The sequence below is a fragment of the Peromyscus eremicus genome, chromosome 18 (genome assembly GCF_949786415.1).
Source record: "Peromyscus eremicus chromosome 18, PerEre_H2_v1, whole genome shotgun sequence".
Lineage (NCBI taxonomy): Eukaryota > Metazoa > Chordata > Mammalia > Rodentia > Cricetidae > Peromyscus > Peromyscus eremicus.
In genome coordinates this window covers 2,883,191-2,908,172 of record NC_081434.1, presented here as the reverse complement: position 1 = coordinate 2,908,172, position 24,982 = coordinate 2,883,191, and the positions used below count along the sequence as shown (strand labels likewise).

General features: G+C 55.0%; 2 protein-coding genes across 15 annotated transcripts; one reads left to right on the top strand and one right to left on the bottom strand.

Moving 5' to 3' along the window:
• Window positions 1-7,136: 7,136 nt before the first annotated feature.
• On the top strand, window positions 7,137-14,177 carry Dctn2 (dynactin subunit 2). The gene is made up of 12 exons (XM_059245099.1): window positions 7,137-7,617; window positions 7,784-7,845; window positions 8,355-8,453; window positions 8,989-9,149; window positions 9,282-9,429; window positions 9,751-9,816; window positions 9,969-10,007; window positions 10,169-10,246; window positions 10,335-10,406; window positions 10,751-10,853; window positions 10,936-11,027; window positions 13,592-14,177. Exons 1-12 carry the CDS (start codon window positions 7,479-7,481, stop codon window positions 13,676-13,678), a joined length of 1,146 nt encoding a protein of 381 aa, XP_059101082.1. The 5' UTR covers window positions 7,137-7,478; the 3' UTR covers window positions 13,679-14,177.
• A 1-nt stretch (window position 14,178) lies between these two features.
• Mbd6 (methyl-CpG binding domain protein 6) lies at window positions 14,179-22,842 on the bottom strand. Of its 14 annotated transcripts, XR_009375032.1 has the most exons (15): window positions 21,144-21,368; window positions 20,054-20,117; window positions 19,734-19,870; window positions 19,341-19,443; window positions 19,049-19,211; window positions 17,780-18,829; window positions 16,968-17,626; window positions 16,583-16,736; window positions 16,303-16,475; window positions 15,779-16,195; window positions 15,643-15,695; window positions 15,261-15,324; window positions 14,979-15,148; window positions 14,648-14,713; window positions 14,179-14,387 (listed from the first exon to the last, which is right to left on the bottom strand). XR_009375032.1 is itself a non-coding variant. In XM_059245087.1 (13 exons), exons 3-13 carry the CDS (start codon window positions 19,844-19,846, stop codon window positions 15,074-15,076), a joined length of 3,024 nt encoding a protein of 1,007 aa, XP_059101070.1. In that variant the 5' UTR covers window positions 19,847-19,870; window positions 20,054-20,117; window positions 22,797-22,842; the 3' UTR covers window positions 14,179-15,073. The 14 variants fall into 14 exon arrangements, 11 of the variants coding, with proteins under 11 accessions (XP_059101070.1, XP_059101072.1, XP_059101067.1 ...); XR_009375031.1 differs by having other exon boundaries at window positions 14,648-15,148; XR_009375030.1 differs by having other exon boundaries at window positions 14,179-14,713.
• Between the last annotated feature and the right edge of the window lie 2,140 nt (window positions 22,843-24,982).

Sequence of the window (24,982 nt, the reverse complement as noted above, 5' to 3'; positions counted from 1 at the left end):
ATAGAAGAGTTAGGATACATGTAGGTAACGTAAGAAAAAGCCTAAAGTGAATGAACAGAAGTCAGTATAGTGCTATGCGACAAAGGCCCAGCAATGGCCTGTGTAGATCTTGTTTTATTATCTCTGAAGAAGGCTGAGCTGGGCTCACAGTGATGCTGTGAGATTTCAGTGAAGGTGTGGCCAGAAAGCCATGGGGACATTGTCAGCAGGCCCAGTTTGTGTGTCTGTTAGTCCTGTGGCCGTGTCTGTGGGCTGGTTAGTTCTGGGGAGCGTTGGTGGCTGGCTTACGATGACATGGCTTGGCGTACTCACTTATTTTGTTTGCCCCTGTGGGAACATTTCCTGCGTTGTGGGATGGCTTGCCTGTCCCTTCTCTCAACAGTGTTCCTTGTGGCTTCTGTGTTTGCTGGCATGCCAGTCCACCTCTCCCTCCTCCTCAAGCTTGAGTATCTGGAGATAGTGCAGAATGTCATAGCCCAAATACTTGAATGTAAACCTGCCACTCCAAGAGGTATCTTAGTTAACCCTGTCCTCATAGAGTAGCAAAGTACATAATGAGGAATTCCTGTCCTACATCAATCAAAGATGGCTTAAAATCTGCCTATAAAATATCAAGCCCTCACTGGGCGATGATGGTGCACGCCTTTAATCCCAGCACTCGGGAGGCAGAGCCAGGTGGATCTCTGAGTTCGAGACCAGCCTGGATACAGAGGGAGTTCTAGGACAGGCACCAAAACTACACAGAAACCATGTCTTGAAAAACCAAAAAAAACAAAAAAATGAAGCCCTCGTAGGGAGATGGTGAATGGAACTCTGTCCCTTTTTCCTTTCACTCACTGTGGTGCAAATGGACAATACCACAGCAACCCTGTTTGCAAACAAACAAATGCATCATCATTTTCTTTTTGGAGGTACAGAGGTAGCTCTTAATAACAAGAAGATGGTACCCATTATGTGCATGATGGAGCCTGACTATGAAGCTCCCATTGGCCCCTTTTCCTCACTGAGCCTGAGCAGCCTATTGATTAGCAGCTAATGGCTGTGGAGGGAGGACACCCAGGAGTTTGTTTCCAGAAGCATATTACCCAGGAAGCTGGGTGGTCACCACCGGTGATGTGAAGCTGCTCTCATCACGTGGCTCAGCTAACTTGGTAGAGGAGTGTATGTGGAGACCTTCAGCAGCTCTTCAGGAGCCCGGAGAGCTAAGTTATTCCCTGATGTCAGCTAATGTCTCTGGCCCCCTCCATGTCCCTATGGGCCTTAGGAAGGCTGCTTTCGGGAAGTAAGCTGCATAATGGCTCTGCTGCTGCTCATAACCCTGACGTAAATGTGCAGCCTGAGGAGCGTTGCAGCTGTAGGCCTCCCCCACCTAGAATTGTGACTGAGGCCTGCATGCTGGCTGGGAGCCTGTCCACTTTATCTCCTGCGGCTGAACCTGAGGTCGGCAGCCTCTGCTGGAATCTCCGGATTGTTTTCAACTTTAATTTTACTTGTTTTTAAATTAAGTCATACATGCATGGAAGAAAAAAAAAACATTTAAGGCTGTGTAGTAAGAAAGTCTCCCACCACTGCCTGCCACTCAGTTCTCTTCTCTGGGGACAACCAATATGGCCAAGTTGTAAATAATTTGGGGGATCTGCAAATGTTAATTTATTTTTTTATTTTATTTTTGAGACAAGGTCTCTTATTTCACCCTGTCTGGCCTAGAACTCCCTATGTAGACCAGGCTGGCCTGGAATTCAGAGATCCACCTGTCTTTTTCTCTGCTTGCCAAGTGCTGGGATTAAAGGCGTTCACCACCATGCCTGGCTTCCAGGTGTTAATTTAAAGGAATATCGTGTAGAATGGCCGTCATCGGATTTCTCTACCGCAAAAAAAAAAAAAAAAATTTACTGTGGAAGGAAATAATATTCTTCAGACCTTGATTGCTAGTTTAACTTAAAGTATTATGATTCCCATAGTGGGAAGGGTGGGGCAGGAAAGAAGTAGGAGATTTGGTTTGTTTGTTTTTTTCCAGATGTTCCCAATTTTTCTTATATTCCTTTAGAACAATTTTAGCAGGATGTAAACTACTTTACAACAGGAATGGACAGGAAAACAGCAGCCCTTCCCTTCACAGTATGGGAAAATATGCATTTCAGCCACTCCAGGGTTGGTTAAAACAGTGTTTGGAAAGCTGCTTCCCAAATGGAATGCCCTCCCCTGGGCCCACAGCCTGCCGTGGGTCAGTAAAGCATTCTGCTCATGGCTTAGGCAGAGAAAATTAAGGAAGCCTCAGTGGAAGAGGACCCAGCTTTCCCTGTGTGATAGAACTACTCCTAGTGCCACGTGAAGGAAGATTTCCTGGGTCTAGTTGGGTGGGGCCCCGACTGACGGAGGTTTCTTCCTACAGTTTAGAGTATCATAGAAGTGCTTGATGTGATCATTGACTGTTGGCACACTTGAACTTACCCGAGTTTTTCCTAATGCTCCCCTTCCTCCCTCCTCACCACCCTGCCTGGACGCTAGTTTGCACAAGTAAGCCCTCAACGCTTCTCTCTGCATGTTGTGTCATCTGCCCTCCTGCATGCAGTGCTCGGCCACTTGGCCGTCATCGTAGCTGATTGTTTCAAATTCCAATGAGTCCCGTTTGGGCCTTGCTGGCCTCATGTTTAAAGATCACTAATCAAAGTAGAATCGCAGCTGTGATGCACGAATCATTATGAATCATTGTCTGTTCGCCTTGTGAGGTCTGCAGAATAAAACTGAATGAAGGAGGGAATAGAAACATGGAGGCCTTGAGACGAGACGGGGTAGACTTGGAAGGTTGCAAGAGAGATGTTTATGAACCGGCCTTCAGCCGTTCTCCACAGAGGTGGAGGACAGAGGGGAAGGGCAAAACCCATTTCCTAGTTGTTGGTGGATAACTGGAAGAGAAAGCACTCATTTGAATATTCTCCCGTGCTAAGCCTTGGAGAAAAGCAGGGTGGAAGGTGGTGTATGCAATTTTAGGATGATAATTTGGGTTCTCTGTGTTTTCCGAGCCTTTCTGTTTCTGTATTCCTCTTTTAGAAATGGATGGGTGGTCAGCATCATGTTGGCCCATCCTGGACAGTTTTATTCTACAGCTCTCTCCGTGTTCCTTGTCACCATGGGTCTGAAGTCCCCCTGGCTGAAGTATTGGCATAGATCCTCAGAGGTGGCACCTTCCCTGTCTGATTGAGAACCTCAGGTCTTGTTCTCTGAGGCACAGCCACTTAGCTAAACAGCCATTAATGAGAGGGAGTGGGAGTCATGTGCCAGGTCAGCTGGTACCCGGGCCAGAGCACGTAGAATTGTCTAATTTTCTGTGGTATATTTCTGTGGTAACTGGTACTACTCCATATTATAGGAATTATGCCCTAAACATCATCCCTCAACCTACTCATAGCATAGATTGATAATACTGTCTGTACCATTATTCATCCTTGTTTTGTTTTTTGTTTGGTTTGGTTTTTGTTCTTCTCCGTTATGCCCTTCCCTCTTGGTTTGAACTCAACTTCACGGCCAATTGTCTCCCTCCCTGTCCTTGAGTTTCTCCCATGCTGCTTTGAGCTTGGTGAGACCAAGTCAGAAACAGGTGTAATACCTGCTTCTCTTGTGTTTGCACATGTCACCTATGGGTGACATTTTTTTTTTAAAATAATTTATTTATTTTATTTCATGTACATTGGTGTTTTGCCTGCATGTACGTCTGTATGAAGGTGTCAGGTCCCCCGGAACTGGAACTACAGACAGTTGTGAGCTGCCATGTGGGTGCTGGGAATCGAACCTGGGTCCTCTGGAAGAGCAGCCAGTGCCCTTAACCGCTGAGCCATCTCAACAGCCCCTGTGGGTGAGACATCTTAGGGCCTAGGGTCACTTCAAACATGGGCTAAAAGAGAGGCTAAAATAGGAGAGGAGCCGTGGTTGGGTTGGATTCTGGGTTTGTCCAGTGTATCTGGATGAACTGTTAGGAAGGAAGCGCATGCTGTCCTTCACCCTGAGTTTTCTATACTTACAATGGCGGTCAGCCTCCACCTGTCGGCCCACCCTCAACAGAGCTAGAAGGGCAGAGCATACGCACCGCTGGAGTTTCCTTCTAGCAGTACAGAACCCACCAGTCATGCTTGGAAACAGGGCCTTGTCTCTGTGGCCTGGACTAAAGTAAGACTTCTTTGAAGTGCGTTTATCCTTCTCCATGTCCAGCTCTGTGAGTCTTGGTCAGGGCTGGTGGCTATGGATCTTGGGGTCCTCTGGGCTCTTGTGCTATCGAATAGTGGCAGAGTCCCCCTGTGACAGAGCTGTCACAGAATGAATTAGCAGTCAGTCACCTAGAGAAAGTAGGCTCCCACCCTGTAAACTAGTGAGGGAGATTCCCCTTGGGAATTATGGGCCCTCAGTCAGTGACAGGCCCTCAGAATCTCCACATTCTCTGCTTCACATCCTGCCATTTCTGCAGCCTCCCTGCCACTTGGGCCTTCTCTTCCTGCACTTTTCCTGCTCTGCACCAGCTTGTGACATCTAACTCCTCATGCTCCGACACTCCTCCATGACCACTGCTAAATGGCTAAGCCTCATGACATCTTCACCACCAGAGAGGAAAGGGTCTCATGGTCTTCTTTCTCTTGGGGCATATTCTGACCTCAGCTAAAATTCTTGGCCCCCAAATTTTGCTAGGCTCCCCTGGGGCCCTGTGGTGCAGTGTTTGAAGACTGTCATGTAGTGCATGTGATAATTGCTAATAACAATTTTGTCTTTTTTTTTTCCCCTCCCTCATCCCTATTCCCCCACACCTTTTCCTTTTTAACTCTTGATTTTCTCACCTCTGGGGAACCCACAAGGAGCTGGTAAGAAGCCCTACCTTTGGTCTGCTTTCTAACGGGTGTGCTGGGGTGGGCAGTTGTTCTCTGTCCTGTCTCCACTGAATCTTGGGACTTCCTAGTCTGCCCCACTCCCGGCACCCTTTCCTGTCTCACAAGTCACTGTGGTGGCGTGGCAGATCTTTGAGATACTGGTGGACTAGGTGCTATCTGAAGACCAGCATGTGCAGCCAGCCTGACCCTCCTGGGGCCACTGCTCCAGATGTTGAGAAGATGCAGCGTTGGGTAGCCCTCCTGCCCAGGCCTTGCTTCTGCAGCAGAACATCGCTCAGAAACACTGAAACTTTCCTTCTTAATATTGATCCTTGGTTGCTCCCATCTTTCCCTGTTTAAGAACAGAAGTCAGAAAGTAGGTTCTCCTTGCAGAACATCCGTCTGTGAGGGCTTAGTGCATGTGGGCTGTGATTTGACTGTCCTTATTCTTCAGGTTTGCCTCCCCCGCCTTTTTCTTTTTTTCTCTCTTTTCTTTTATGTATATGTGATAGCAGAGGTCAGACTCAGGGGCTTGAGCATAGTAGGTTGGTACTCTACCACTCAGTTACATCAGCCTTCTTCCATTCCTCTCTTTTTTAAATTAAGATGGGATCTCACTGTGTAGACTAGTCTGACCTGGAATTCACAGAGATCACCTGACTCTGCCTCCCAGATACTGGGATTAAGGGCATGTGCCACCACATCTGGCCATCTTTTTTTTTTAAGTGGTTTTTTTTTGTCTGGTTTTGGTTTTTGAGCAGAGTCTTGTTTTGTGACCCTGGCTGGCCTGGAACTCACCCCCCTGCCTGAGCCTCCCAAGTACTGGGATTACAGCGTGAGCCACCAGGCCCAGCTTGTCTTTTTATTTTATTAATTCATTTATTTTGAGACAAGGTCTCACTGTGTAGCTCTGGATGTCCTGGAACTCACAGAGATCCACCTGCCTCTGCCTCCTGAGTGCTGGGATTAAAGGTGTGCACCAACCACTACCTGGCATTATTTTTATTTTTTGAGACAGGCTCCTGCTGTACCATTCTCTAGTCTAGCTGGAGTTGGTTATCTTCCTGGGTGCTGGGATTACAAGCATGTGCCTCTGTGCTTGTCTAAAAAGGACATTTCTGCCTTGTTGGCTTTTGTGGAGAGAAGCGGTGTGCTTCCAGGAGTCTGTTTCACAGGAGGGGCTTGCCTTGCTTGAGCTGGTGTCCTCAGTTTAGAGACCAGAAACCACACAGCTGCTCGGCACCTGAGGGCCTCAGGCAAAGAGGGCGGCCGGGATTCACAAGTCTCCTCTCCATAGGACTTGCACGGGGCCACTGAGCCCTTCTGTTTTCCCTTCCCGTGAGACTCCTGAGGAAAAGGGAGAGAAGGGGGCTCTGCTTCCTAGTCACCCTTCTCCGTCCTGTCTGTAAAGCTGCCGCCCACTGGATCCTTCTGTGACTCAGTGGAGGGAAGGGTGGAGCCTCCCTCTGGCTGCTGCCCGCTCTCCCGTCCTGTTTCTCCTCCTCCCTGCTCCCCACATACCCACACACAGGCAGCAGAGGTTCTGTCTGGATGCAGATAGGATTGCCTGGGCAGCTAGCCTTACCCCAGCACAGTTCCTTGACATCAGCACCTAAGGGATGGTGCTGGACGAGAGAGAAAAGCTTTGCTAAGTAACTAATGTGCAGCTAGAGTTAAGAATCATTTGCCTAGAATCGGGACTGAGGACTGGCCTTGCCTTCCTGCTGTGGAGTAGGGAGGTGTTAACCCCCAACCAAAAGCACTCCCAGCCTCCTCCCTTCCTTCAGCACCCTAGTGGCCTTCCCTGGTTGGAACAGGAACCTGCATCCTGAGTGCTGTCTTGATGTAATTACTGGGAGCCTCCACCTCAGTTCTAGGGCACTGTATTTCCCTCCGCATGTCCCCTCCTTGAGTGCAACAGAGGGCTCAGGGACAAGAGCAGACGTCCGTGAGGAGGGATGGACTCTCTCCGTTCCTGTGGCCCTTCCCCAAGGTGTTCCAGAGAAGCAGCTGCTCATGCTTGAAACCTGCAAGGTGTCCCTTAAAAAACCCGCTGAGCCTTGCTGCTCCGCCCTGAGCTGTCCGACCCCACAGTAACAGAAACCAGGCTTCTAGGCACACTCTCTGCCAACCTCCTTTTACATCGAAGAGCTGGTATCTTACCTTCAGCAACATTGAAGCCTACTGTTTACACTCAGATTATTGGCCTCGCTGGAGGCCTGCCTTCCTCCCTTCCAGCAAGGATGAGGAGTCAGCTTTCTGTGGACTTGCTCAGCCAGGAAAGGAGACTTGTTTTCAGGGGGAGGCAGTTAAGAGAGGTCAGAATGGTTTCTCTCCCTGAGTGCATGGTGTGTGCAGACACCTGGGAGGGGTTGAGAGAGGGAGGCGTGTATACAGAGTGGGTGGGGGAGGTTACGCTGCCTCTTTTCCTAGCTAAACCAGGGTGTTAATATTTATACTACTGAGGCTCCAGCTTCACCAGGAAGCTTCTCTTTCCTGGATTGAGCCTGTATGGGCAGCCTGGAATGGAATCACTCTTATTTCCCCTTGGAATATAGGGCCCGGTGCCTTAGTAGCTTGGGGGTTTTATGTGATTTTATGGGATAGTGAAATGCTAAGGTGGGAATGGGGTGGGCTGCCCCTGACCTAGACTCCCGGTTCCCTCAGGAGGAGCTGACCAGCACAAGCGTGGAGCACATCATTGTCAATCCCAATGCTGCCTATGACAAGTTCAAGGACAAGAGAGTGGGAACAAAGGGACTCGGTGAGATTGGGCTGCGGTGGGTGGGAGTACTGGAGAGCAGCATCAGGGTTTGCTGTCCCCAGCACTCGGTGGCGTGTGCTGGGGGGAGGGAGGACTCCCTCCAGTAGGTGTGGGACTGCAGTGAGCCTAGGCCGGGCCGCTCGGACTCACCTTCTTTTCTTGACAGATTTCTCAGATCGCATTGGAAAAACCAAGAGGACGGGATATGAGTCTGGGGACTATGAGATGGTTAGTTGTGTGTGTGGATGGGCGGGGCGGTGAGCTCACAGCAGACATGCAGCTGGGGAGTGAGCAGTGTTCAGTTTGTTTTTAAGATTCATTTACTTTTATTTTGTGCACCATGTGTGTGCCTGATGTCTGGAGAGACCAGAAGAGAACATCAGACCCCTTAGAAAGAGGGTCACACACGGTTGTGAGCCACCATGTGGGTGCTGGGGACTGAACTCGGGCCTCCTGTGAGAGCGGCCAGTGCTCCCGGTGCTGAGCTTGGGGAGATAGTCTTGTTCTGGGTTCATCTGGTTGATTTCCTGAGGAGCCGAGCAGGATACAGTTGAGGGTTTCTGCCTCGCTGCTGCTCTAGAGTCTCCAGGCCTCTGGCCGTCTCCTTCTCTTCTGTCCCAGGGCACTGAGGATTCAGGAGTTGGAGAGATTCCCCGACTAGGTCCAAGATTTGGATACATTCTCGAGGCTCCCTCTAACAGGAGCTGTAACACCTTCTGTGCTTTCTTTCTCTGTAGCTTGGAGAGGGTCTGGGAGTGAAGGAGACGCCTCAGCAGAAGTACCAGCGACTCCTGCACGAAGTGCAGGAGCTGACGACGGAGGTGGAGAGGATCAAGGTAACTAACGGCCTCTCTGCCAGCTCTGCCTTTCAGAGTGTGGGGCTACAAGTCTGTACGTAATGCTGTTAAATCAGTCTGCTGGGGGCAGAAGACATGGCTCAGCGCTTAGAGCACTTCCAGAGGACCTGGGTTTGATTCCCAGCACCTCCATGGCAGCTGCTAACTATGTCTAAGTCCAGTTCCAGAGGTTCCAGCCCCCCACGTAGACACACATGCAGGGAAACCACCAGTGCACAGAACATTTAAAGCAGTTTTCTTAGTCTGCTGTTCTAGACTCCATCCTGGGGATGTGCAGGGGGACTGGAGAGACTAAGAGCATGGGCTGCTCCTCAGAGGACCCAGGTTCTGTTCCCAGCACCCACTGGGTCCTCACAGCCATCTGTAACTCCAGCTGCCATGGCACACAGACATACAGTTACAACCCCATATATATAACAACTGGAGTCACCTGGCCACAGCGTTCCTTGAGGGCATGCTCTTCTCTCGTCCATTCTCCCCACCCTCACTACCCACCTCTTCTTTCTCCTGTCAGACAACAGTGAAGGAGTCGGCCGCCGAGGAGAAGCTGACCCCGGTGGTGCTGGCTAAGCAGCTGGCAGTCCTTAAGCAGCAGCTGGTCACTTCCCACCTGGAGAAGCTGCTGGGACCCGATGCTGCCATCAACCTCACCGACCCGGACGGAGCCCTGGCTAAGTGAGTGCCCTCCTCCTGGAACTGTGAAGCCCCTCAGCCGGATCCTGACAGCAGCAGCGCCAAGTCGGGAGACAGCCTCTCGGTTCTGTAGTCCTCACCCCCAGGCCATGCTGTTTTGTTCTCATGACCCAGGCGCCTACTGCTGCAGCTAGAAGCAACAAAGAACAGCAAAGGGACTTCAGGGGGAAGGGCCACAGGCGGGGCCCCCCCAGAGAGCAGCCTTGTCACTTACGAACTCCACTCTCGGCCTGAGCAGGACAAGTTCTCACAAGCTGCCAAAGTAAGTGTCCTTTTGGAGGATCAGGCCTGGGGACGGGGTGCTGCTGGGAAGGCTTTGATTCCCCTGGAGTCTCGCTGTCCTTGTCTCCGTGCATGTCTGTTTTTTGAGGCAGGGTTTCCTGTAGTCTAGGCTAGCTTGGACTCAATATGTAGCTAAGGCTGGCTCTGAACTCCAGATCCTCCTGCCTCGACCTCCCAAGTGCTCCATCTAATTCGAATTTAAATTTCAGATTGTGGCTAGGGATGTGTTCCAGGAAAGGAGTCCCTTGGAACAGGAGAGCGGGGATGGGGGTGGCAAACCTCACCTCCTCCTTCCCTGTAGGTTGCGGAACTCGAGAAGCGCCTAACGGAGCTGGAGGCCACTGTCCGCTGTGATCAGGATGCTCAGGTCAGGGGCTCACCTGTACTTAGCCAACACCCTGAGCACTCAGGTCCAGTGCTCCCCAGAATCTGGGAGGGGTGAGTTAGTGGGTGCCAGGTAGTTAATCCTATGGAGGTATGAAGACTGCTGATTTCTCTCCTTCATCCATTTCCCATCAGAATCCCCTTTCTGCAGGTCTGCAGGGAGCCTGTCTTATGGTGAGTGTGAACGGAAGGTTGTGGGAGTGGATTACGTATGGCGGTTACTTTGGGGTGTAGTGGTACATTCATTAACTCCAGTGCAATGTAAAAGGCCTTTTTCTAGTCTGATTCTTTTCCTGGTGACACTTGTCCAAACCCTTCCTTCCCCCACACTCTAGGAAACGGTAGAACTGTTGCAGGCCAAGGTGAGCGCCCTGGACCTTGCGGTTCTGGACCAAGTAGAGGCCCGGCTGCAGGTACTAAGTGGAGCGCCTCTCGGGTCCTGAGTAGCCTGGGACTTGGGAAGCCCTGGTGCCCTCTCACCGTTAACATCTTTGCTTTCAGAGTGTCCTGGGAAAGGTGAATGAGATTGCCAAGCACAAAGCCTCCGTGGAGGACGCAGACACACAGAGCAAGGTCAGGAAGAGCCTCCCATGTCTGTGCCCCTTGTGCTCCCTCAGGGTCCTCTGAGTGCTGACATCAGAGTGCAGAGACAGAGTGCAGAGACAGAGAGTGCAGAGACAGAGAGTGCAGAGACAGAGAGTGCAGAGACAGAGAGTGCAGAGACAGAGAGTGCAGAGACAGAGTGCAGAGACAAGAGTGCAGAGACAGTGCAGAGACAGAGAGTGCAGAGACAGAGAGTGCAGAGACAGAGAGTGCAGAGACAGAGAGTGCAGAGACAAGAGTGCAGAGACAAGAGTGCAGAGACGGCTGGTCTGCAACCCGAGCCGTCCTTTGTGGGCCCTGTCGTGTTCTTTCAGGTGCATCAGCTTTATGAAACCATACAGCGCTGGAGCCCCATCGCCTCTACCCTCCCCGAGCTGGTGCAGAGACTCGTCACCATCAAGCAGCTCCATGAGCAAGGTGTGAGGCTGGTCCCTAGGCGGGGGCCTGTTGTCCCCATCACCGTGGATCTGCTCTCAGCCCTGCCTCTCTTCTTTTGTAGCGATGCAGTTTGGTCAGCTCCTGACACACCTGGATACTACTCAGCAGATGATTGCCGCTTCCCTGAAGGACAACACCGCTCTCCTGGGCCAGGTGTGTCAACCTTCTGGTTCCGTCACCACTTTGTCCCGTCACAGACCTCAGAGGTTCTCCAGCCCTCCCTCAGAGGGTTTTGTCTTAGGGCTTTGACTGTCCATTCTGTGTTCATAGTTGTGCCCAATCTAGTAACCTTTCTCTCTAACCTTGGACTTTTTGGCAGAAGGTGGGGATGTCAGACCGAGTCTCATTCTGGCTGGCCTAAAACTTGTTTTGTAGACCAGGCTGGCCCCAGAGTTGTGGCAGTCCTCCTTTACCTTCTTCCCAAGTGCTGGGGTCACAGAAATGTGCCACCATGCTTGACTGTTTAGAGACAGGCCTCAAATTCACAACTAAATGACCCTTGCTGCTCTAGGCTCCCAGGGGCTGGAATGAGGCCTGAGCACCTTCTTTGTTCATCTTTTGGTTTTGGTTTTGTTTTGTTTTGGTGTTTTGAGACAGGGTTTCTCTGTGTAGCCCTAGCTGTCCTGGAACTCACTCTGTAGCCCAGGCTGGCCTCAAACTCACAGGGATCCATCTGCCTCTGTCTCCCGAGTGCTGGGATAAAGGCATGCCCCACCACCGCCCTATTTTTTATTTTTATTATATGTGCGTTGGTATTTTGTTTGCATGTTATATCTGTATGAGGATGTCAGATCTTGGAGTTACAGCTGTGAGCTGCTCTGTGGGTACTGGGAACTGAACCCAGGTCCTCTGGAAGAGCAGTCAGTGCTCTTAACCACTGACCCATCCCTCCTGCCCAGGTTTCTAGAGTTGTGTGTGCATGTGTGTATACCTGTGTGTCAGGAGTGCACTCAGCTGTGCCAAAGGTCCATGTTGAATGTCTCCTCACTCTCCGCATTCTTATTGAAATATATGAGTGTGTGTGCGCACACGCTTATGGAGATCAGAGGCACCAAATCCTTTTGGAGCTGGACTTGTGGCAGCTGTGAGCTGCCCAGTGTGGGTGCTGGCAGCTGAGCTTGAGCCCTCTGCAGAGTGTGTGCTCTTGACCTGAGCCGTCTCTGCAGCCCTTGGTTTGTGAGACAGGGTCTCTCACAGAGATGTCTGGGCTTAGAGCACTGAGTCCCCTGGCCTCCAACATGTACACATACACATGGGGCCACTGGAGCAAAATACCATTGTGCTCACTTTTATTTATTTTATGTGTGTAAGTGTTTTTCCTGCTTGCATGTCTGTGTACCATAAGTGTGCCTAGTGCCTAGGGAGGCCAGAAGTGCTTGTTATAGAAAATGGTGAGCTGCCATGTGGGTTCTGGGAATTGAACGCAGATCCCTCTGGAAGAGCACCAAGTGCTCCTCTGAGCCATCTTCCCAGCTCCTTGCCCACATTTTCACACAGGTCTTGATGCTTGTACAGGAAGCACATTATCCACTAAGTCATCCCCACCTGTTTCTTCTTTTGAGATTGATTTGTATGTAGGAGTGTTTTCCTCCATGCACAGGTGCATCGTGTGTGTGCTGGTGCATGTGGAGGTCAGGAAAGGTGTCAGGTCCCCTGGAAGTGAAGTTACAGATGCTTGTGAATCACCACGTAGTGCTCTAAGAACAGCCAGTGCTCTTAACTGCTGAGCTCTCCAGCTGCCAGCCTGTTTTTAGTCATTCCTGTAGCAATGCTCAGCGCATAACTAGTACTCAGTTTCTATTAGATGAATTATTCTTCCTGCTGTAGGGGGAGCAGCATCACAGATCACCATCAAAACAAACAAAAACAAAAAGCAGGCCAAGCGTGGTGGTGAAAGCCTTTAATCCCAGTACTTCCAAGGCAGATGCAGCCATTTCTTGAGTTTGAGGTCAGCCTGGTCACCATAGTGAGTTCCAGGCCAGTCACAGTTACATGAAACCTAGTCTCAGAATAAATGAAAAATGGAGAAAAAGCCAGGTGTAGTGGTACACACCTTTAATCCTAGCATTCAGGAGGCAGAGGAAGAGGGTCTTTGAGGCCAGCCTGGTCTACATAGCTAGTTCCAGGGCTGCAAGGGCTATGTAGAGAGAGACCCTGTATCAAAACAAAAAAATAAGAAAGTATTTGGTAATTTTTCTTCTAGCTATCTAAAATTATGAACTGTGAAACCTTGATTCCATCAGTCTTACTTGTTGATTACCCTTCTATAAAGTCAGCAGTTCTGAAGGCAGGGTGAATGGGAGTTCTTAGTCACGCAGACCCTGACCTAAGTCCATAGTACTCTGAGAACAGTTTGGAAACTGCTGCTACAAACATTCCCTCCCTCCACCCATCCACCCATCCACCCACCCACCCCTCTCAAAGCCAGAGCGCCAAAGCTGTGGCTCCATTTCTTTCTTTTATTGTGGCCTGGAACTCGCTCTGTAGACCAGGCTGGCCTGGAACTCAAGAAATCCTCCTGCCTCTGCCTCCCAAGTGCTGGGCTTATAAGTGTGGGCCACCATGCCAGATCTGTGCTTGCCAGGCAAGCTCTCTACCACTGAGATCTGTCTTGTCTGCTGCTGCTTTTTCCTTTAGAGAGAATTTCTTCTGGGTGCTGCTCATCTCCAATGGACCCCTGAACCACACAAAAATCAGACTTCTCTTCCCCTTTGTAGGTGCAGACAACTATGCGTGAAAACTTGGCCACGGTCGAGGGGAATTTTGCCAGCATTGATGAGCGGATGAGGAAGCTGGGGAAGTGAGCCTGTGGAGAGCCGAGAACAGGGGTGACCCGTGCCCGAGCTCCGTGTGAGGCTTCCACGGGGCTTCCCCTTCATCGTAACTCCCAGCCCCATCCCACTTGACAAAGGGAGGGGTCTTGCATGTGGGGTGTAGACCCCTCCCCTGACGAATAGAGTGGTAGCTGGGGCTGTTAGCTGGGAGTCTGTCCTCAGGCCCAGTGGATGAGGATGTGGGCCCAGCCACAAGCCAGCTCGTGTCCAATAACTGCTTTGCCTGGTGTGGGGGAGGACTGGATTCTGTCCTCTAACACAGCTTCTGTGGCCGACTAGGATACTGTACACTGTTTCTGACCATTAAATGCTGTTGTACTGTGTAGCCTCTGCCGTTTCCTGGGTTTCAAAGAGGAAGCACTGAGACAGACAGGCAGAGCATACCAGTCTAAGCCACACTATTGTGAGACTATTTCAGTTGTCATCTGTTCTTACCAAAGAACTGAATAAAAATGATACAGAGCCAGAACCAGAGTTTCAAAATATTCTCATCTGTTAAATTAAGAGTGTCTCCCATAGAAAAGCAGTGGAGGCCCCACAGGGCAAGTACAAAACAGAATTAAAACTCCCAAGGGTCTTGTCTTTACAAAAAAGGCAGGAGGCAGCCCTGGACAGCTGTCGTGCTGGCCGCTCCGGTTGGACCACGTTGCATAATCCTCAGTCGTATCATCACATGTCTCTGAGCGTTTTGATGGGGGAGAAGGGGCAGTGTAGTGTGTATGGGAGGAGAGGTCCGAGAGGTCCTTCCTCTGTGCCCCCTTACCCCCTTTTATATCCCAGAGGAAAGCGGAGGGAACCTGGCTACACTTGGAAATGAGGCTATGTGTTTCAATCCTGGGGTCAGGGGTAAGAGGGGATCTGTGCTTTGAGCAACCTGAGCCAGAGGCAGAGGGGTGCTAGAGGGGCGAGGGAAGATGCATGATGCTTATTGCTTTGTACCTTTCACTGGGAAGGAGAGGGCAGCAGCCAACAGTAGCTCACAGGTTTGTAAACTGAGCCTGCTGGCTTTAAGAAGGGAGGCAATGAAGTCCAATTAAATATAAAAGAGTCATTTGTGCAAAAATAACTTAAACAAATAAAAGACCTGGGGAAGGGGTGTTCCCCTTAGCGCCGGATGGGGAGAGGGCCATATACCACCCCCCCAGGCCTCTTCAGTGACATGGCTTTGGGGGGGAGGGGGTGAGCTTCCCTACCCCCTGCAATGGCTCAGGATGGGATTTGTAGGGGAAGGGGTTGCATTTGTGCTCTGAGTGGGGAGTAGTGCCCCCACCCACTGTCCACAGGTGCGCGTGGCCGGCAGGGGCTCCCAAGGCTCAGCACTCAGCTCTCCCCAGGCAGGGTCAGATCCAGCTCCAGGTATGGCTGCTATGGGGCCAGTTTCCTCCTCTTATTTTTGGCAGGACGTCCAGGGCGGGCCCGGGGAGGCAGAGGAACAGCCGCCTGTGCGAGACAAGTGCAGAGAAGGGACCATTAGCGAAGGTAACAGGCGTCGTCTTCCTCTTGGCTCACTCCTCCTGCCTCTAAGCACACACCCACCCAAGCCCACACTTACTCGGGTTGTAGGACTGGGTTCCAAGGTAACGTCCTGGCGGGAGCTACTGCTGTTCCGGGCAGGGCTGCAATAAGGGTACAGATGATCAGGAACAGCTCCCAAGCACCAGGTGAATTTCAGAAGGCTGGGTGAGAAACTGTCTACATTTGGATAGTAAAGGCATAATATCCTTATTCATATTCAAATAGCTGCCATTTTTGAAAACCAAGCCACTACTTGGGGCCAGGGGGTATATAGCTCAGTGGTAGAGCACCTGGCCTGACATGCACAAAGCCCTGGGTTTGATCCCCAACACCACAAAAATTAAGATGACACCAAGCACTATGTGGACATTTCTAGAGTCCCAACAGATAGGTGGCACAGGGGTGGGCCTCACACTCACTTGTATTTTCTCCTCCGGCCACGACGAGACTTTCTGACTGTCCCTGGGGGCACCTGAGGAAAGATGACAGTGTACGTGGGAAAGTGAGAAGCGTGCACCAGGGCGCTGAGGCTGAACCGTACATCGTCACACTTACCTTAAGGTCCTCAGAATGGGGCCCAGAAAGGGGTGGATCCTTGGGCTCAGCACCCCCTTCAGCTAGCTCCCCATTATGCTGCCAGTGGTGGGTCCTTCTTGGGGACCGTTCCATTTGTCCATTGAAGCCACCACGTGTCCCCCACTTGAGGGCCAGTCGGCCAGGCTCTCGGCGGCTGCCAGGCTTTCGGCCTCTGCCTGGCCTGGTCTCACCATTAATGCCCCTAAGCCCCCCTCCTCCCCTCCGGCCCCGTTTCCCTGACCCCCTCCCAGTGAGCAGCTCAGGGACTGGGGGGTCAGGAGAACCGTGGGGTGGGGCTAAGGCACTGAGGGGAGGCCGGGCAGGCTCCGGTTCGAGGGCTGAGGCGGGGCTCTCGGGGGGCAGACAGGGGGCATCTGGCTGCTCTGGAGGGATCTGCTGGCAAAAAAATCTCCATTTCAACCAAAGTCGTCGTCTGTACTCAGAAAACCTTCCCAGTTTTCAGAAAGATTTTCTTCCTGACAGAGCCCCACCCACGGGCTCACCTGGAGACTCTGTAGCAGGCAGGCTAGGGGACTAGAGGTCTCTGACAGGGAGGGAGGTGCTCCCGCCCCAGGGAGGAGCTGCAGTCCTAGCTGGCTGGAAAGGAGAGGACCAGGAGGCTGCAGCAGGCCGGGGAGGGTCCCAGGGCTGCTGGTCAGTGAGGACAGGTCACCTGCTGAGAGACTCCAGTCAGGGACTGGCCAAGACAGGCTGAGCTGAGCCCAGTCTCTCCACCCGACGGTCCCGGTTTCTTCCCAATTCTGCGTGTTTCCTTCCACTCACCCAGCAGGCTGGCACTCAGCAGAGGGCTAAGAAGTTGGGGGGGTCTCCCTGAGTTGGAGGGGGCCTTGCCCAGAGAGGAGGCCCCCGGGTCAGTAGTTGCCGTGGTGACACTGGAGGTAGGTGGTCCAGGTTGGGGGGCACTCAGGACACAGGGCTGCGGAGAAGGGTCACAGCGATGGAGAAGTGTTTGACGGACTTACGTACCTTCACACGCACGATCCGACTGAAGCCTCGAGTGAGGTAGGCCGTGCTTATTAAATACAGACTCCCTTCTGTACCCACCCTACCCCCAGCCAAGACGAAACCTTCCTTAGGGGCCTCGAGGACGAGTTCCCATCCTGACTGACTTCTCATTCTGCCCCACCAATCATACCCTAGGCCTTACCTGGGGGGGTGTCCCCGAGGGGGGGTCCAGGCTGGCAGCCAGCAGCGCAGAATTTAAAGCTATGAGGGTGGGGGGGGCTGAAAGTGGGGGGAATAGTAGTGGGGGCAGGTCTCCTAAACCTGAAAATGGCTCCCCACTTGGACCCCCGGCCCCCTCTGCAGATCCTTCCCCATCCCCAGCTGTGGGGCCCAGGGCCAACAGGGGCAGAAAAGAAGCAAGAAGGTTGCTAGGGGGTGCAGAAGGAGGGGGGAGGAGGTCTGAAGGGGGCGGAGAAAGCAAAGAAGCCACCAGGAGCGAAGGCCCTTCGGGCTCGCCTGGGGCTAAGGGAGGGCCAGGTCCCCCTGGTGGGGGCAGCAGGGGCTCAGGGGGAGGCTGTCCTCCCCCGGCCAGCACACCAAATAAACTGTGGCTAAGTAATGGAGAAGGTGGGGGCTGTCCCAGACTCAGAGGGAGAGGCAAGGCCCCCAGCATCCCTGGGAAGCCAGCTCCACTGAGTGCCAGGCCCTGCTCAGGGCTGGGGAACGGGAAAGCCTCCCCCCCAGCCAAGGGAGGCAGAGGGCAGGCTGGGCCCGCCCCCATCCCCAGCCCATCAGATGGGCTCTGAAGCACAGGACTGGGGACCACAGGGACTTTGGAGGCAGCTGGTGGGGCAGGGGCACCTGCAAGAGAAGAGAGATCCAGCTCCAGGCAAAGACCCAGCCTCCCCAACACGAACCCCCAAACCTCCAAAGAGCTCTCCAAACTCCCCCCCACCCCTCCCAGGGCCCTGGATGACTGTACAGCCAGGCGGAGAAACCCCGTGGCACTCCTACCTGGCACACTGCTGAGGCTGCCACTGGTGGTCCCAGGCAGAGAGGGCTGACTGGGGTGCCTGGGCTGGGGAGGGCTCCCTGAGGAGAGGGTCGGGGGAGGAGGAAGGTGTGCATCTGACCCCAAAAGGTTAAAGCTTCCATCCGAGTGGGAAGGGCCAGGGGTGGGGAGTCCCAGTAGGGACAGCACAGAGGGGAGGATTGGCTGGGACGGCTCCGGGAGAGGAAAGGCCTGGGGGACAGGAGCAGGGGCCCGAGGACGGCTCCGTCTAGGGGTTGGCGGGCCTCCCCCTTCTAGCAATCGCAAGACAGTTGGGGGCCGGCGAGGACGCCGCTGAGAGGGCCGGGGTGATGAGTGGGAAGCTGAGGGTGCCTGGGCACGGGGCCTTCGGCCCTGTAAAGTGCTGGGAGGGGGCAGCGGGGGATGCTGTGCCTTGGCCGCTGCAGAGAGTAGGCTGCTAGCAAGGAATGGGGGTGCCCCAGGCCCCTCCACTGTGGGGGCCCCTCCCAAGGATCCCAGGACCAAGGGCAGGTGCATAGTGGCTGAAGACACTGGTGGCTGAGTGGCGGGACCAGAGAGACCAGGGGGAGCGGGGAGATTATTGCTTGGGGGCAGGGGAGGAGGTGTTAAGGCATCACTACAGTGGAAGAGAGGGGAGTCTGAAGGTGGGGAGGAGGAGGCATGAGGGGCTGGAGGAGAGCCCAGGTCAGCGGGCACCAGGCTGGACCGGAGAGAGGCTCTCCAGTTGTAGGAGGGGGCGTTGAGGCTGATAGCAGGTGGAGGAGGCGGGGCTGGGGAGGGGGCATTGCCCCTGGGGAGGAAACAAGGACTGCTGCTACCCCCAGAGGGAACTGGATCAGGGGGCCGTGGTGGTGGGAAGAGCCCTGCAGGGCCGGTTACAAGGGGGAAGGACTGGGGAACGGAGGGGGCTTCTTGGGGAAGGGAGCCAGGACCCCCGTTAAGAGGGGTTGTAGGAGGAACTCGACAAGGAGGGCGGACAGAGGGGGGCCCTGGGGACACAGTGGGGAACATTCGGGGGCTCGCTCCCTCTCCTGCAATAGATGAGAGATGGAGGTCAGCGTGTGGGTCCTCACCACGAATGTTCTTGTCCTCTCCAGTCCCAACTCCCACAAGTTCCCAAGCTCATGTCCGTCACCCAGCAGTCCCCCCCTCCCAACGGCGCCCTGTGCTTCCCCACAGAGATCATCCACCTTCCACCTTCCAGGCCCTCAGGTTTCCCTCATTCTTCTCTGAAGTGGCAGAAAACTCACCAGGAGAAGAGTGTGAGCAGGTGGTCTCCATGCTGCGGTACAGAGTTGCCATGGCAACAGCTTTCCGCCTGTGGTTGCACAGCTTGGTCATGTCCTCCTCTGATGCAGGCCCCACCCCAGCCCCGCCCGGGGTCACCGGGGCCAAAGGGTCAAAGTTGAAAACCTGTAAGGTAAAAAGCATGGGCAGGGACACTGAGGGGTGGACTCTTAAGAAGGGACCATGGCCAGTCACTTGGATTAAGTAAGTCTTCTGGCTTATGCCTATAGTTTTTGGCATCCCCAGGACTCTGACCTTGGGGACATTGAGGGGACACTCCAGACCGCACTTGCAGGTCCCATCGCTGAGGAGGTAGCTCCGGGTTTGCTCCAAGGAAGACAGCTCTGTGCCACTTGGGCTGGGAGAGAACAGGATCATGGGTATGGGGTTAACTGTCAGCCAATCTGGAGAAACTTCCTAAAGGACAGTTAAATGCTCTCCTGGGAAGGGCAAGGCATAGGGATGCGAGAAGAAACAAAGAGGACTGAATGGACTCAGAGACCCAGAGATAAAGAGCAAAAGGGCCTAGGAACAGAGGAGAGCAACAAGGTCCCCGAAACTCAAGTTCTGAGAGGAGGGGTGAGGGCAGCAACTCGGGCAACAGGGGGCAGCGGGGCTGAGACAACTCGGGGCCCTGCAACGCCATACCTGATGTAGAGCACAGCACCTTCTCGCACACAGCGCTGCCAACCGATGGGGACAGATGTGGCCACAGGGCCCCCAGCTCTGTCTGCTCCACTGGTCTCATTGCCCCCATTCATTGTGTGTGATCGGCTCCCTTGCGCCTGATAACACAGACATCCATGTGGGCACCAGGACGATTAAACTGGGCTGGGTACCTGAGGGAGAATTCCAGGGAGGCAAAGGCGGTGGCAGACCCAAGGAAACTCAGGCTTCCTGAGTGGCAAAGGGACCCCCTCGGAGAGCTGGGGAGGAGGAATCTTCCTCTGCCACACCACCATGGCTACCTGAACATCTCTGCAAACATTGTGGGGTCCAGTCTAGAGCCGGGGCCACCAGCTTAGCCCACACCTGCAACACATGGGGAGGGAAGGCCGCTCAGAACCCACCGCACTCAAGAAAGCACCACAGCCCAGAGCACGCAAGGAAAGGCCCGTAAATAACATGACGCCGTGCCCACAGGACCTCAGAGAGCTGCTGGCCATGTCCACAACCGTCCTCTCCAAGCCCAGTCCCTAGGGACCAGAGGAGTCCAGCACCTCCATTCCCAAGAACCACAAAATCACACCCTAATTTCTTGACATATGAAGGGCTAGTTCTCTTTGTCTAGGGACAGAAGACTTCAACAAGGAGTGTGGGCTAATTCCCACAATGCCAGGCCACTAGGAAGTTTCCCAGTGTCTGGCCACTGCTGTCCCCTCCCCCAGGAAGATCATATAAAAAGTACAGATTGCCCTACAGGTCACCAAGCAATTGCCCAACTGCCTGGCAGGGTAGTACCAGCAGAAAGCCCCCCCCCATGCCCACCCCATCAGACCATCTCAGATCTAATTCATTTGGAGCTCGGGAGAGGCTGGAACCAGAGCTCTGTCTTCCTCCAGGATCCTGAGAGGCTCCTGGTCCTCTCTCAAGCCGAAGAAAAGGGGACTCGTAATCTCCCACCGGCTTCCAATAGGCAACAAGAAGTATTCTGTGACATGTGGGGACGACCCTTAACCCTGCAGGTATCCTCACCAACCTCACCATCGCTCCCACCGCACACTGACGGCTTCCAAACTTTCCCTCTCATAACAAGGCGCCCTGTCACCCAGACTGCTTCCTTCAGCTCGGGGAGGAGGGGAAGGCAGCCGCACGAAGTAGGAAGGAACTTGGGGAGAGGGCGGGTGGAGGGTGGGCGAAGCGCTGGAGGGAGGGAGGTCAGGAAGGCACAAGTCAGGCAGGCACCGGAGGGGAGGACCGGCGGGGGCAGGTGAGGGTGGGGGCCGCGGATGGGGCCGGGGAAGGGGCCGAGAGGACGCGGAGGGGGCAGAGGGTAGGACAGAAGGGGAGGAGAGAGCGGGGAGGGGGAGGGGCGGGGGGGCCGGGCCCCGCACTCACCGCGGCCCATGGTTCGGCTGGCCCCGCCCTGCGCAGTCGCGGCCCAGAGGGTGAGTGGGAGGGGGTGGGAGGTGGGTCGGTGGAGCCCGAGCCTCCGGTACGGCCCCGGCCGGTCTTAGCAGGAAGCGCCGCCGCCGCCGCCGCCGCCGCCGCGGATCACCGAGCGGCCTCCCGCGCATGCGCCATAGGGGCCAGGGGCAGCCCTGGGGATTCCGTTCCCAGAAGGCACCGCGCAGGCTGCTACCGCCGCCGCCGCCGCTGCCGCCGCCACCGCCGCAGCCGCCGCCGCCGCCGCCGCCGCCGCTGCCCGGACGGGAGAGGGGCGGGGCCGGGCCCCCGCCCAGCGGCCAGCGGCGAGCCAACAGGAGGGGACGCAGTGCGCATGCGGGAGCGCGCCCACCCCTCCCCCACCACCCCCCATTAATCCCCAAGAGAACAAACACCCCACGCGGCCGCCGCCGCCCCCCCCGCCCGCCGGCCCGCCCTCCGCGGAAGGATCTGGGCCTCTTCCCAGGCCACCGGTGGCCAATCCCAGCCCTCCCCGGGGAGGGGCCCCCGCCGAAGCCACAGTCCGCGGGGGGAGCCAGGAATGTCAGGTCCGGGAGGGGCCGGCCCCGAGAGATGAAAGTCGCGACTTGCCCTGCCCCGCCCCGCCGGCGTCCCGGGTTGTGCGCCGAGACTTGACCCGCCTCTCCAGGTCAACATGTCACAACACGACCTCGGCCTGTCACTGACAGCCTGGTCGGTCCGCGGGCCCGCAGAGGCCATCTGGCCGAGCCCACCCCACCTCCCCCACGGGAGGGAGAGGACGGTCTGCAGCGGAGCCGCCGGCTGGCCGAGGACCTGTCACCGTCGCCGGTCCAGCTCCGGCCGCCTCCGCGTGCGGGGCAGGCTGCGGGGCAGCCCCACGGCCTGTTCGCACGGCACAGAAACACATTTTCCAAGGTGTTTTTACTTTTCCTCGAGTTGCCCCTGCGGTGCTCTTTCCCCTTTACCTCCTGCTCTTTGATTTGCAAATGGGTAAATTAAGGAAGGATCCGTGTTCCCCCTGACAACCCAGTCCCGGGCAGTCATGCGCTCAAGGGCATGCACGCCCCAGTCTCCACGACGGGTCCCGGAGGCCAGCTGCTCGCTCGGCAGGGAGTCACGGGACTTGCCGTCGGGGGAAGGACGAGGGTGGGCGCTGGTCTCAGGGACGGGAAAAGGGCGCCCCGGAGAGCGGGGGCGGGGGCGGGGGCGGGCGCGCTCCACAAAGAGCTTGAGTTCGGGCGTACAAATGGACGACCCAGGGCAAACGTCACAGGTGCCCGTGTGGGAAGAGCGGGGGGACTGAGGGCCAGTACCTCGGCCTTTGGGGGCGTTAGGAGGTTAAGGAGGGGACTGGAGAGGATGTCAGTCCGGGGAGGACTCGGGGCCTGGGCGCCCAGGAACGGGCCCGGGGGAGGGAGCCGCGGGCCGACCAGTTCGGGAAGGACGGCCGTTGGGGCCGTTGGATCCTGGGAGCTGGCGCCCCGCCCTCCCCCTGCACCGCCCCGCCCACCGCCCCCGAGGGCCCCCGCGCGTGCGCGCGCAGACACCGGTTGCCAAACATTGCATCATCCCCGCCCCCCCTCCCCGGCCACACTCTGCTCCGCGCGCGCGCGCATGACTCACCTCCTCCGCGCAGCCTCGTGACCCAAAGCCACTTCCGGGTCCGAGGCGACGTATCTTCTCCGGCCCCGGGCGCGACGGGGGCGGGGCCGCGGGACTTCTGAGTGGCGGGCGTGAGGGGTGGGGCGGGGCCAGTGCCAGCGTGCCGCTTTCTGATTGGTAGGCTCCTGGGCCCGCCCCCAAGGGGAGGGGAAGGCCGGCGTAAAAGATCTCCGCTCGGCGCTCCCGAGGTCAGTAGCTTGAGTCTAAGACGTCGATCACATCGTGTTGAAGATGAACGGGTGGCAGCGACAGAGCCAAAATAAAAGCCGGAACCTGAGGAGAGAGGCGAGTACCGACTCCGTCTGCCCCTTCCCATCCTCGCCAGCATGGCTGTTCCATGAACTTGGGGCGACTGCTCTTGGGGATGTCGCCCCACCCCTTCCACAGTGAGCTTGAGCACCGAGGGAGGGGTGAAGGCGGGGAACCCTGACTCTGGGCTGGCGCTTACGGGCCCCTCTTCCCTTGGGCGGCCGCATCGCCCCCGTTGCCCTCGGATGGAGGACTGCGGGCCATCCTAGGCCCGTCCAGGGAAAGGCGGGGCCGCAGGACACACCCCCAGCAGGGGACTCTGGCTGTCCACCCCTTCTCCAACAGCGTCCTTACCCCCGACTCTCTGAAGCGCCTCAGGGGCCAGCATGGCCACTTTAGTAGCTGACCCCAAAGTTTAAGAGAACCCTAAGTCTGACAGACCTTTGGAGTGGGGCTGCTGCGGGGAGGAGCGTAGATGGGTTTTCCCCTTTTCCGCAGAGGTCTCTGTGCAAGCGAGCAGCCTGGATCTCTGTAACTGTGGGAATTATTTGGGATGTCTCCAGGGTCCTGTGCTTCTCCCAGCACTGATCTCTGCCTCTTAGTCCTGTCTCCCAACTAATCGCTGTAACCATTGCATCAGGCTAGCCCACTGTGCCTCTCTCTGCACCCTCTGGCCTGGGGCTCCACTGCTGATGAAAGCCAGGTCCCACACACTGGAAGACCAAAGGAGTTCCCCCAGAGGACGGCCCTGCAGAGAAACACTCGGGGCAATATTGCATCTCCAGTCCCCAGAGATAGGCCGCTCAGGCTCTGCCTCCGGGCTGAGTCCTCCACTCTCTAGGAGGGAAATTGGGGGAGTGGCTTTTTGCCTATTCATTCCTAACAAATGCTTAGTAAGCACCGACTTCGTGCCAAGCATTTGAGGACCCAGGGTATATTAGGAGCAAAAGATAAAACTTTTGCTCTCAATACAGCTTGTATTTCTGCAAAGTGGAAAAAAAGTACCATGGGAAAAAAACAAAAGCAGAGGACTAGAGTGCTCAGGACTGTGGCTAGAGCTTTGGTTTGTGTCAGGAATTACCTATGGGATTTTAAGTGAAAGACCCAAAGAAGGCAAGTGTGTGAAACATGCAGATAAAGTGGAAGAACTTTCCAGAGCAACAGCCAGAGCAGAAGGGCAGAACAGGACAGTGGGCTGGACTGGAGTGGACATGAAAGGGTGGTGGACCGTGTAGAACCTTGCAAGCCACTCAGGATGTGAGTCTTCAACAGTCATGAAACAAGAAGCCACTGGAGGGTCTGAGCAGAGGAGTGACTTAAGGCCCAGTGTCATGGCACGTGTTTAATTCCAGTACTCAGAGAGGCAGGGGCAGGCAGATCTCTGAGTTCAGGGCCAGCCAGGGCTACACAGTGAGACCTTAACTCAAAATAAGTAACTACACAAAGGGTTGGGGATGTAGCTCCGTGGCAGACTGCCTGCCTAGTATATAGAGGACTCTATGGTCAACCCCAGAAATAAAGTAATAAAAGACAAGTCTCACTAAAGCATAGTGTCACTCACCTTTAATGCCAGCACTCAGGAGGCAGAGGCAATCAAATCTCTGTGAGTTCAAGGCCAGCCTGGTCTACATAATGAAGACAACCACGGCTACACAGTGAGACCTTGTCTTGAAAAAAAGAAATGGGAGATCTCTTGAAGAAGGCTTCCACAGTAAACTTGGGGGAGGTGTGGTAAATTGATTTCCATTTGGAAATGATGTAGTAGAAATACTTAGGGTTTAGGTACTTAAAAAGAACATATTCGCCGGGCAGTGGTGGCGCACACCTTTAATCCCAGCACTCGGGAGGCAGAGGCAGGCGGATCTCTGTGAGTTCAAGGCCTTCCTGATCTACAAAGC

Bases quoted from the DNA above. Each gene is read 5' to 3' on its own strand.
- Dctn2 (XM_059245099.1), top strand. From the start codon at position 7,479: ATGGGGTGGGCTGCCCCTGACCTAGACTCCCGGTTCCCTCAGGAGGAG. The intron at 10,008-10,168 runs GTGAGTGTGAAC...CCCACACTCTAG, and splicing joins TGCAGGGAGCCTGTCTTATG to GAAACGGTAGAACTGTTGCA. The intron at 10,854-10,935 runs GTGTGAGGCTGG...CTTCTTTTGTAG, and splicing joins CAAGCAGCTCCATGAGCAAG to CGATGCAGTTTGGTCAGCTC.
- Mbd6 (XM_059245087.1), bottom strand. From the start codon at position 19,846: ATGAATGGGGGCAATGAGACCAGTGGAGCAGACAGAGCTGGGGGCCCT. The intron at 17,627-17,779 runs GTAGGAGTGCCA...CTTCTCTTGCAG, and splicing joins CAGCCTCAGCAGTGTGCCAG to GTGCCCCTGCCCCACCAGCT. The intron at 15,325-15,642 runs GTGAGTGTGAGG...CCCTTATTGCAG, and splicing joins GGCCGGAGGAGAAAATACAA to CCCTGCCCGGAACAGCAGTA.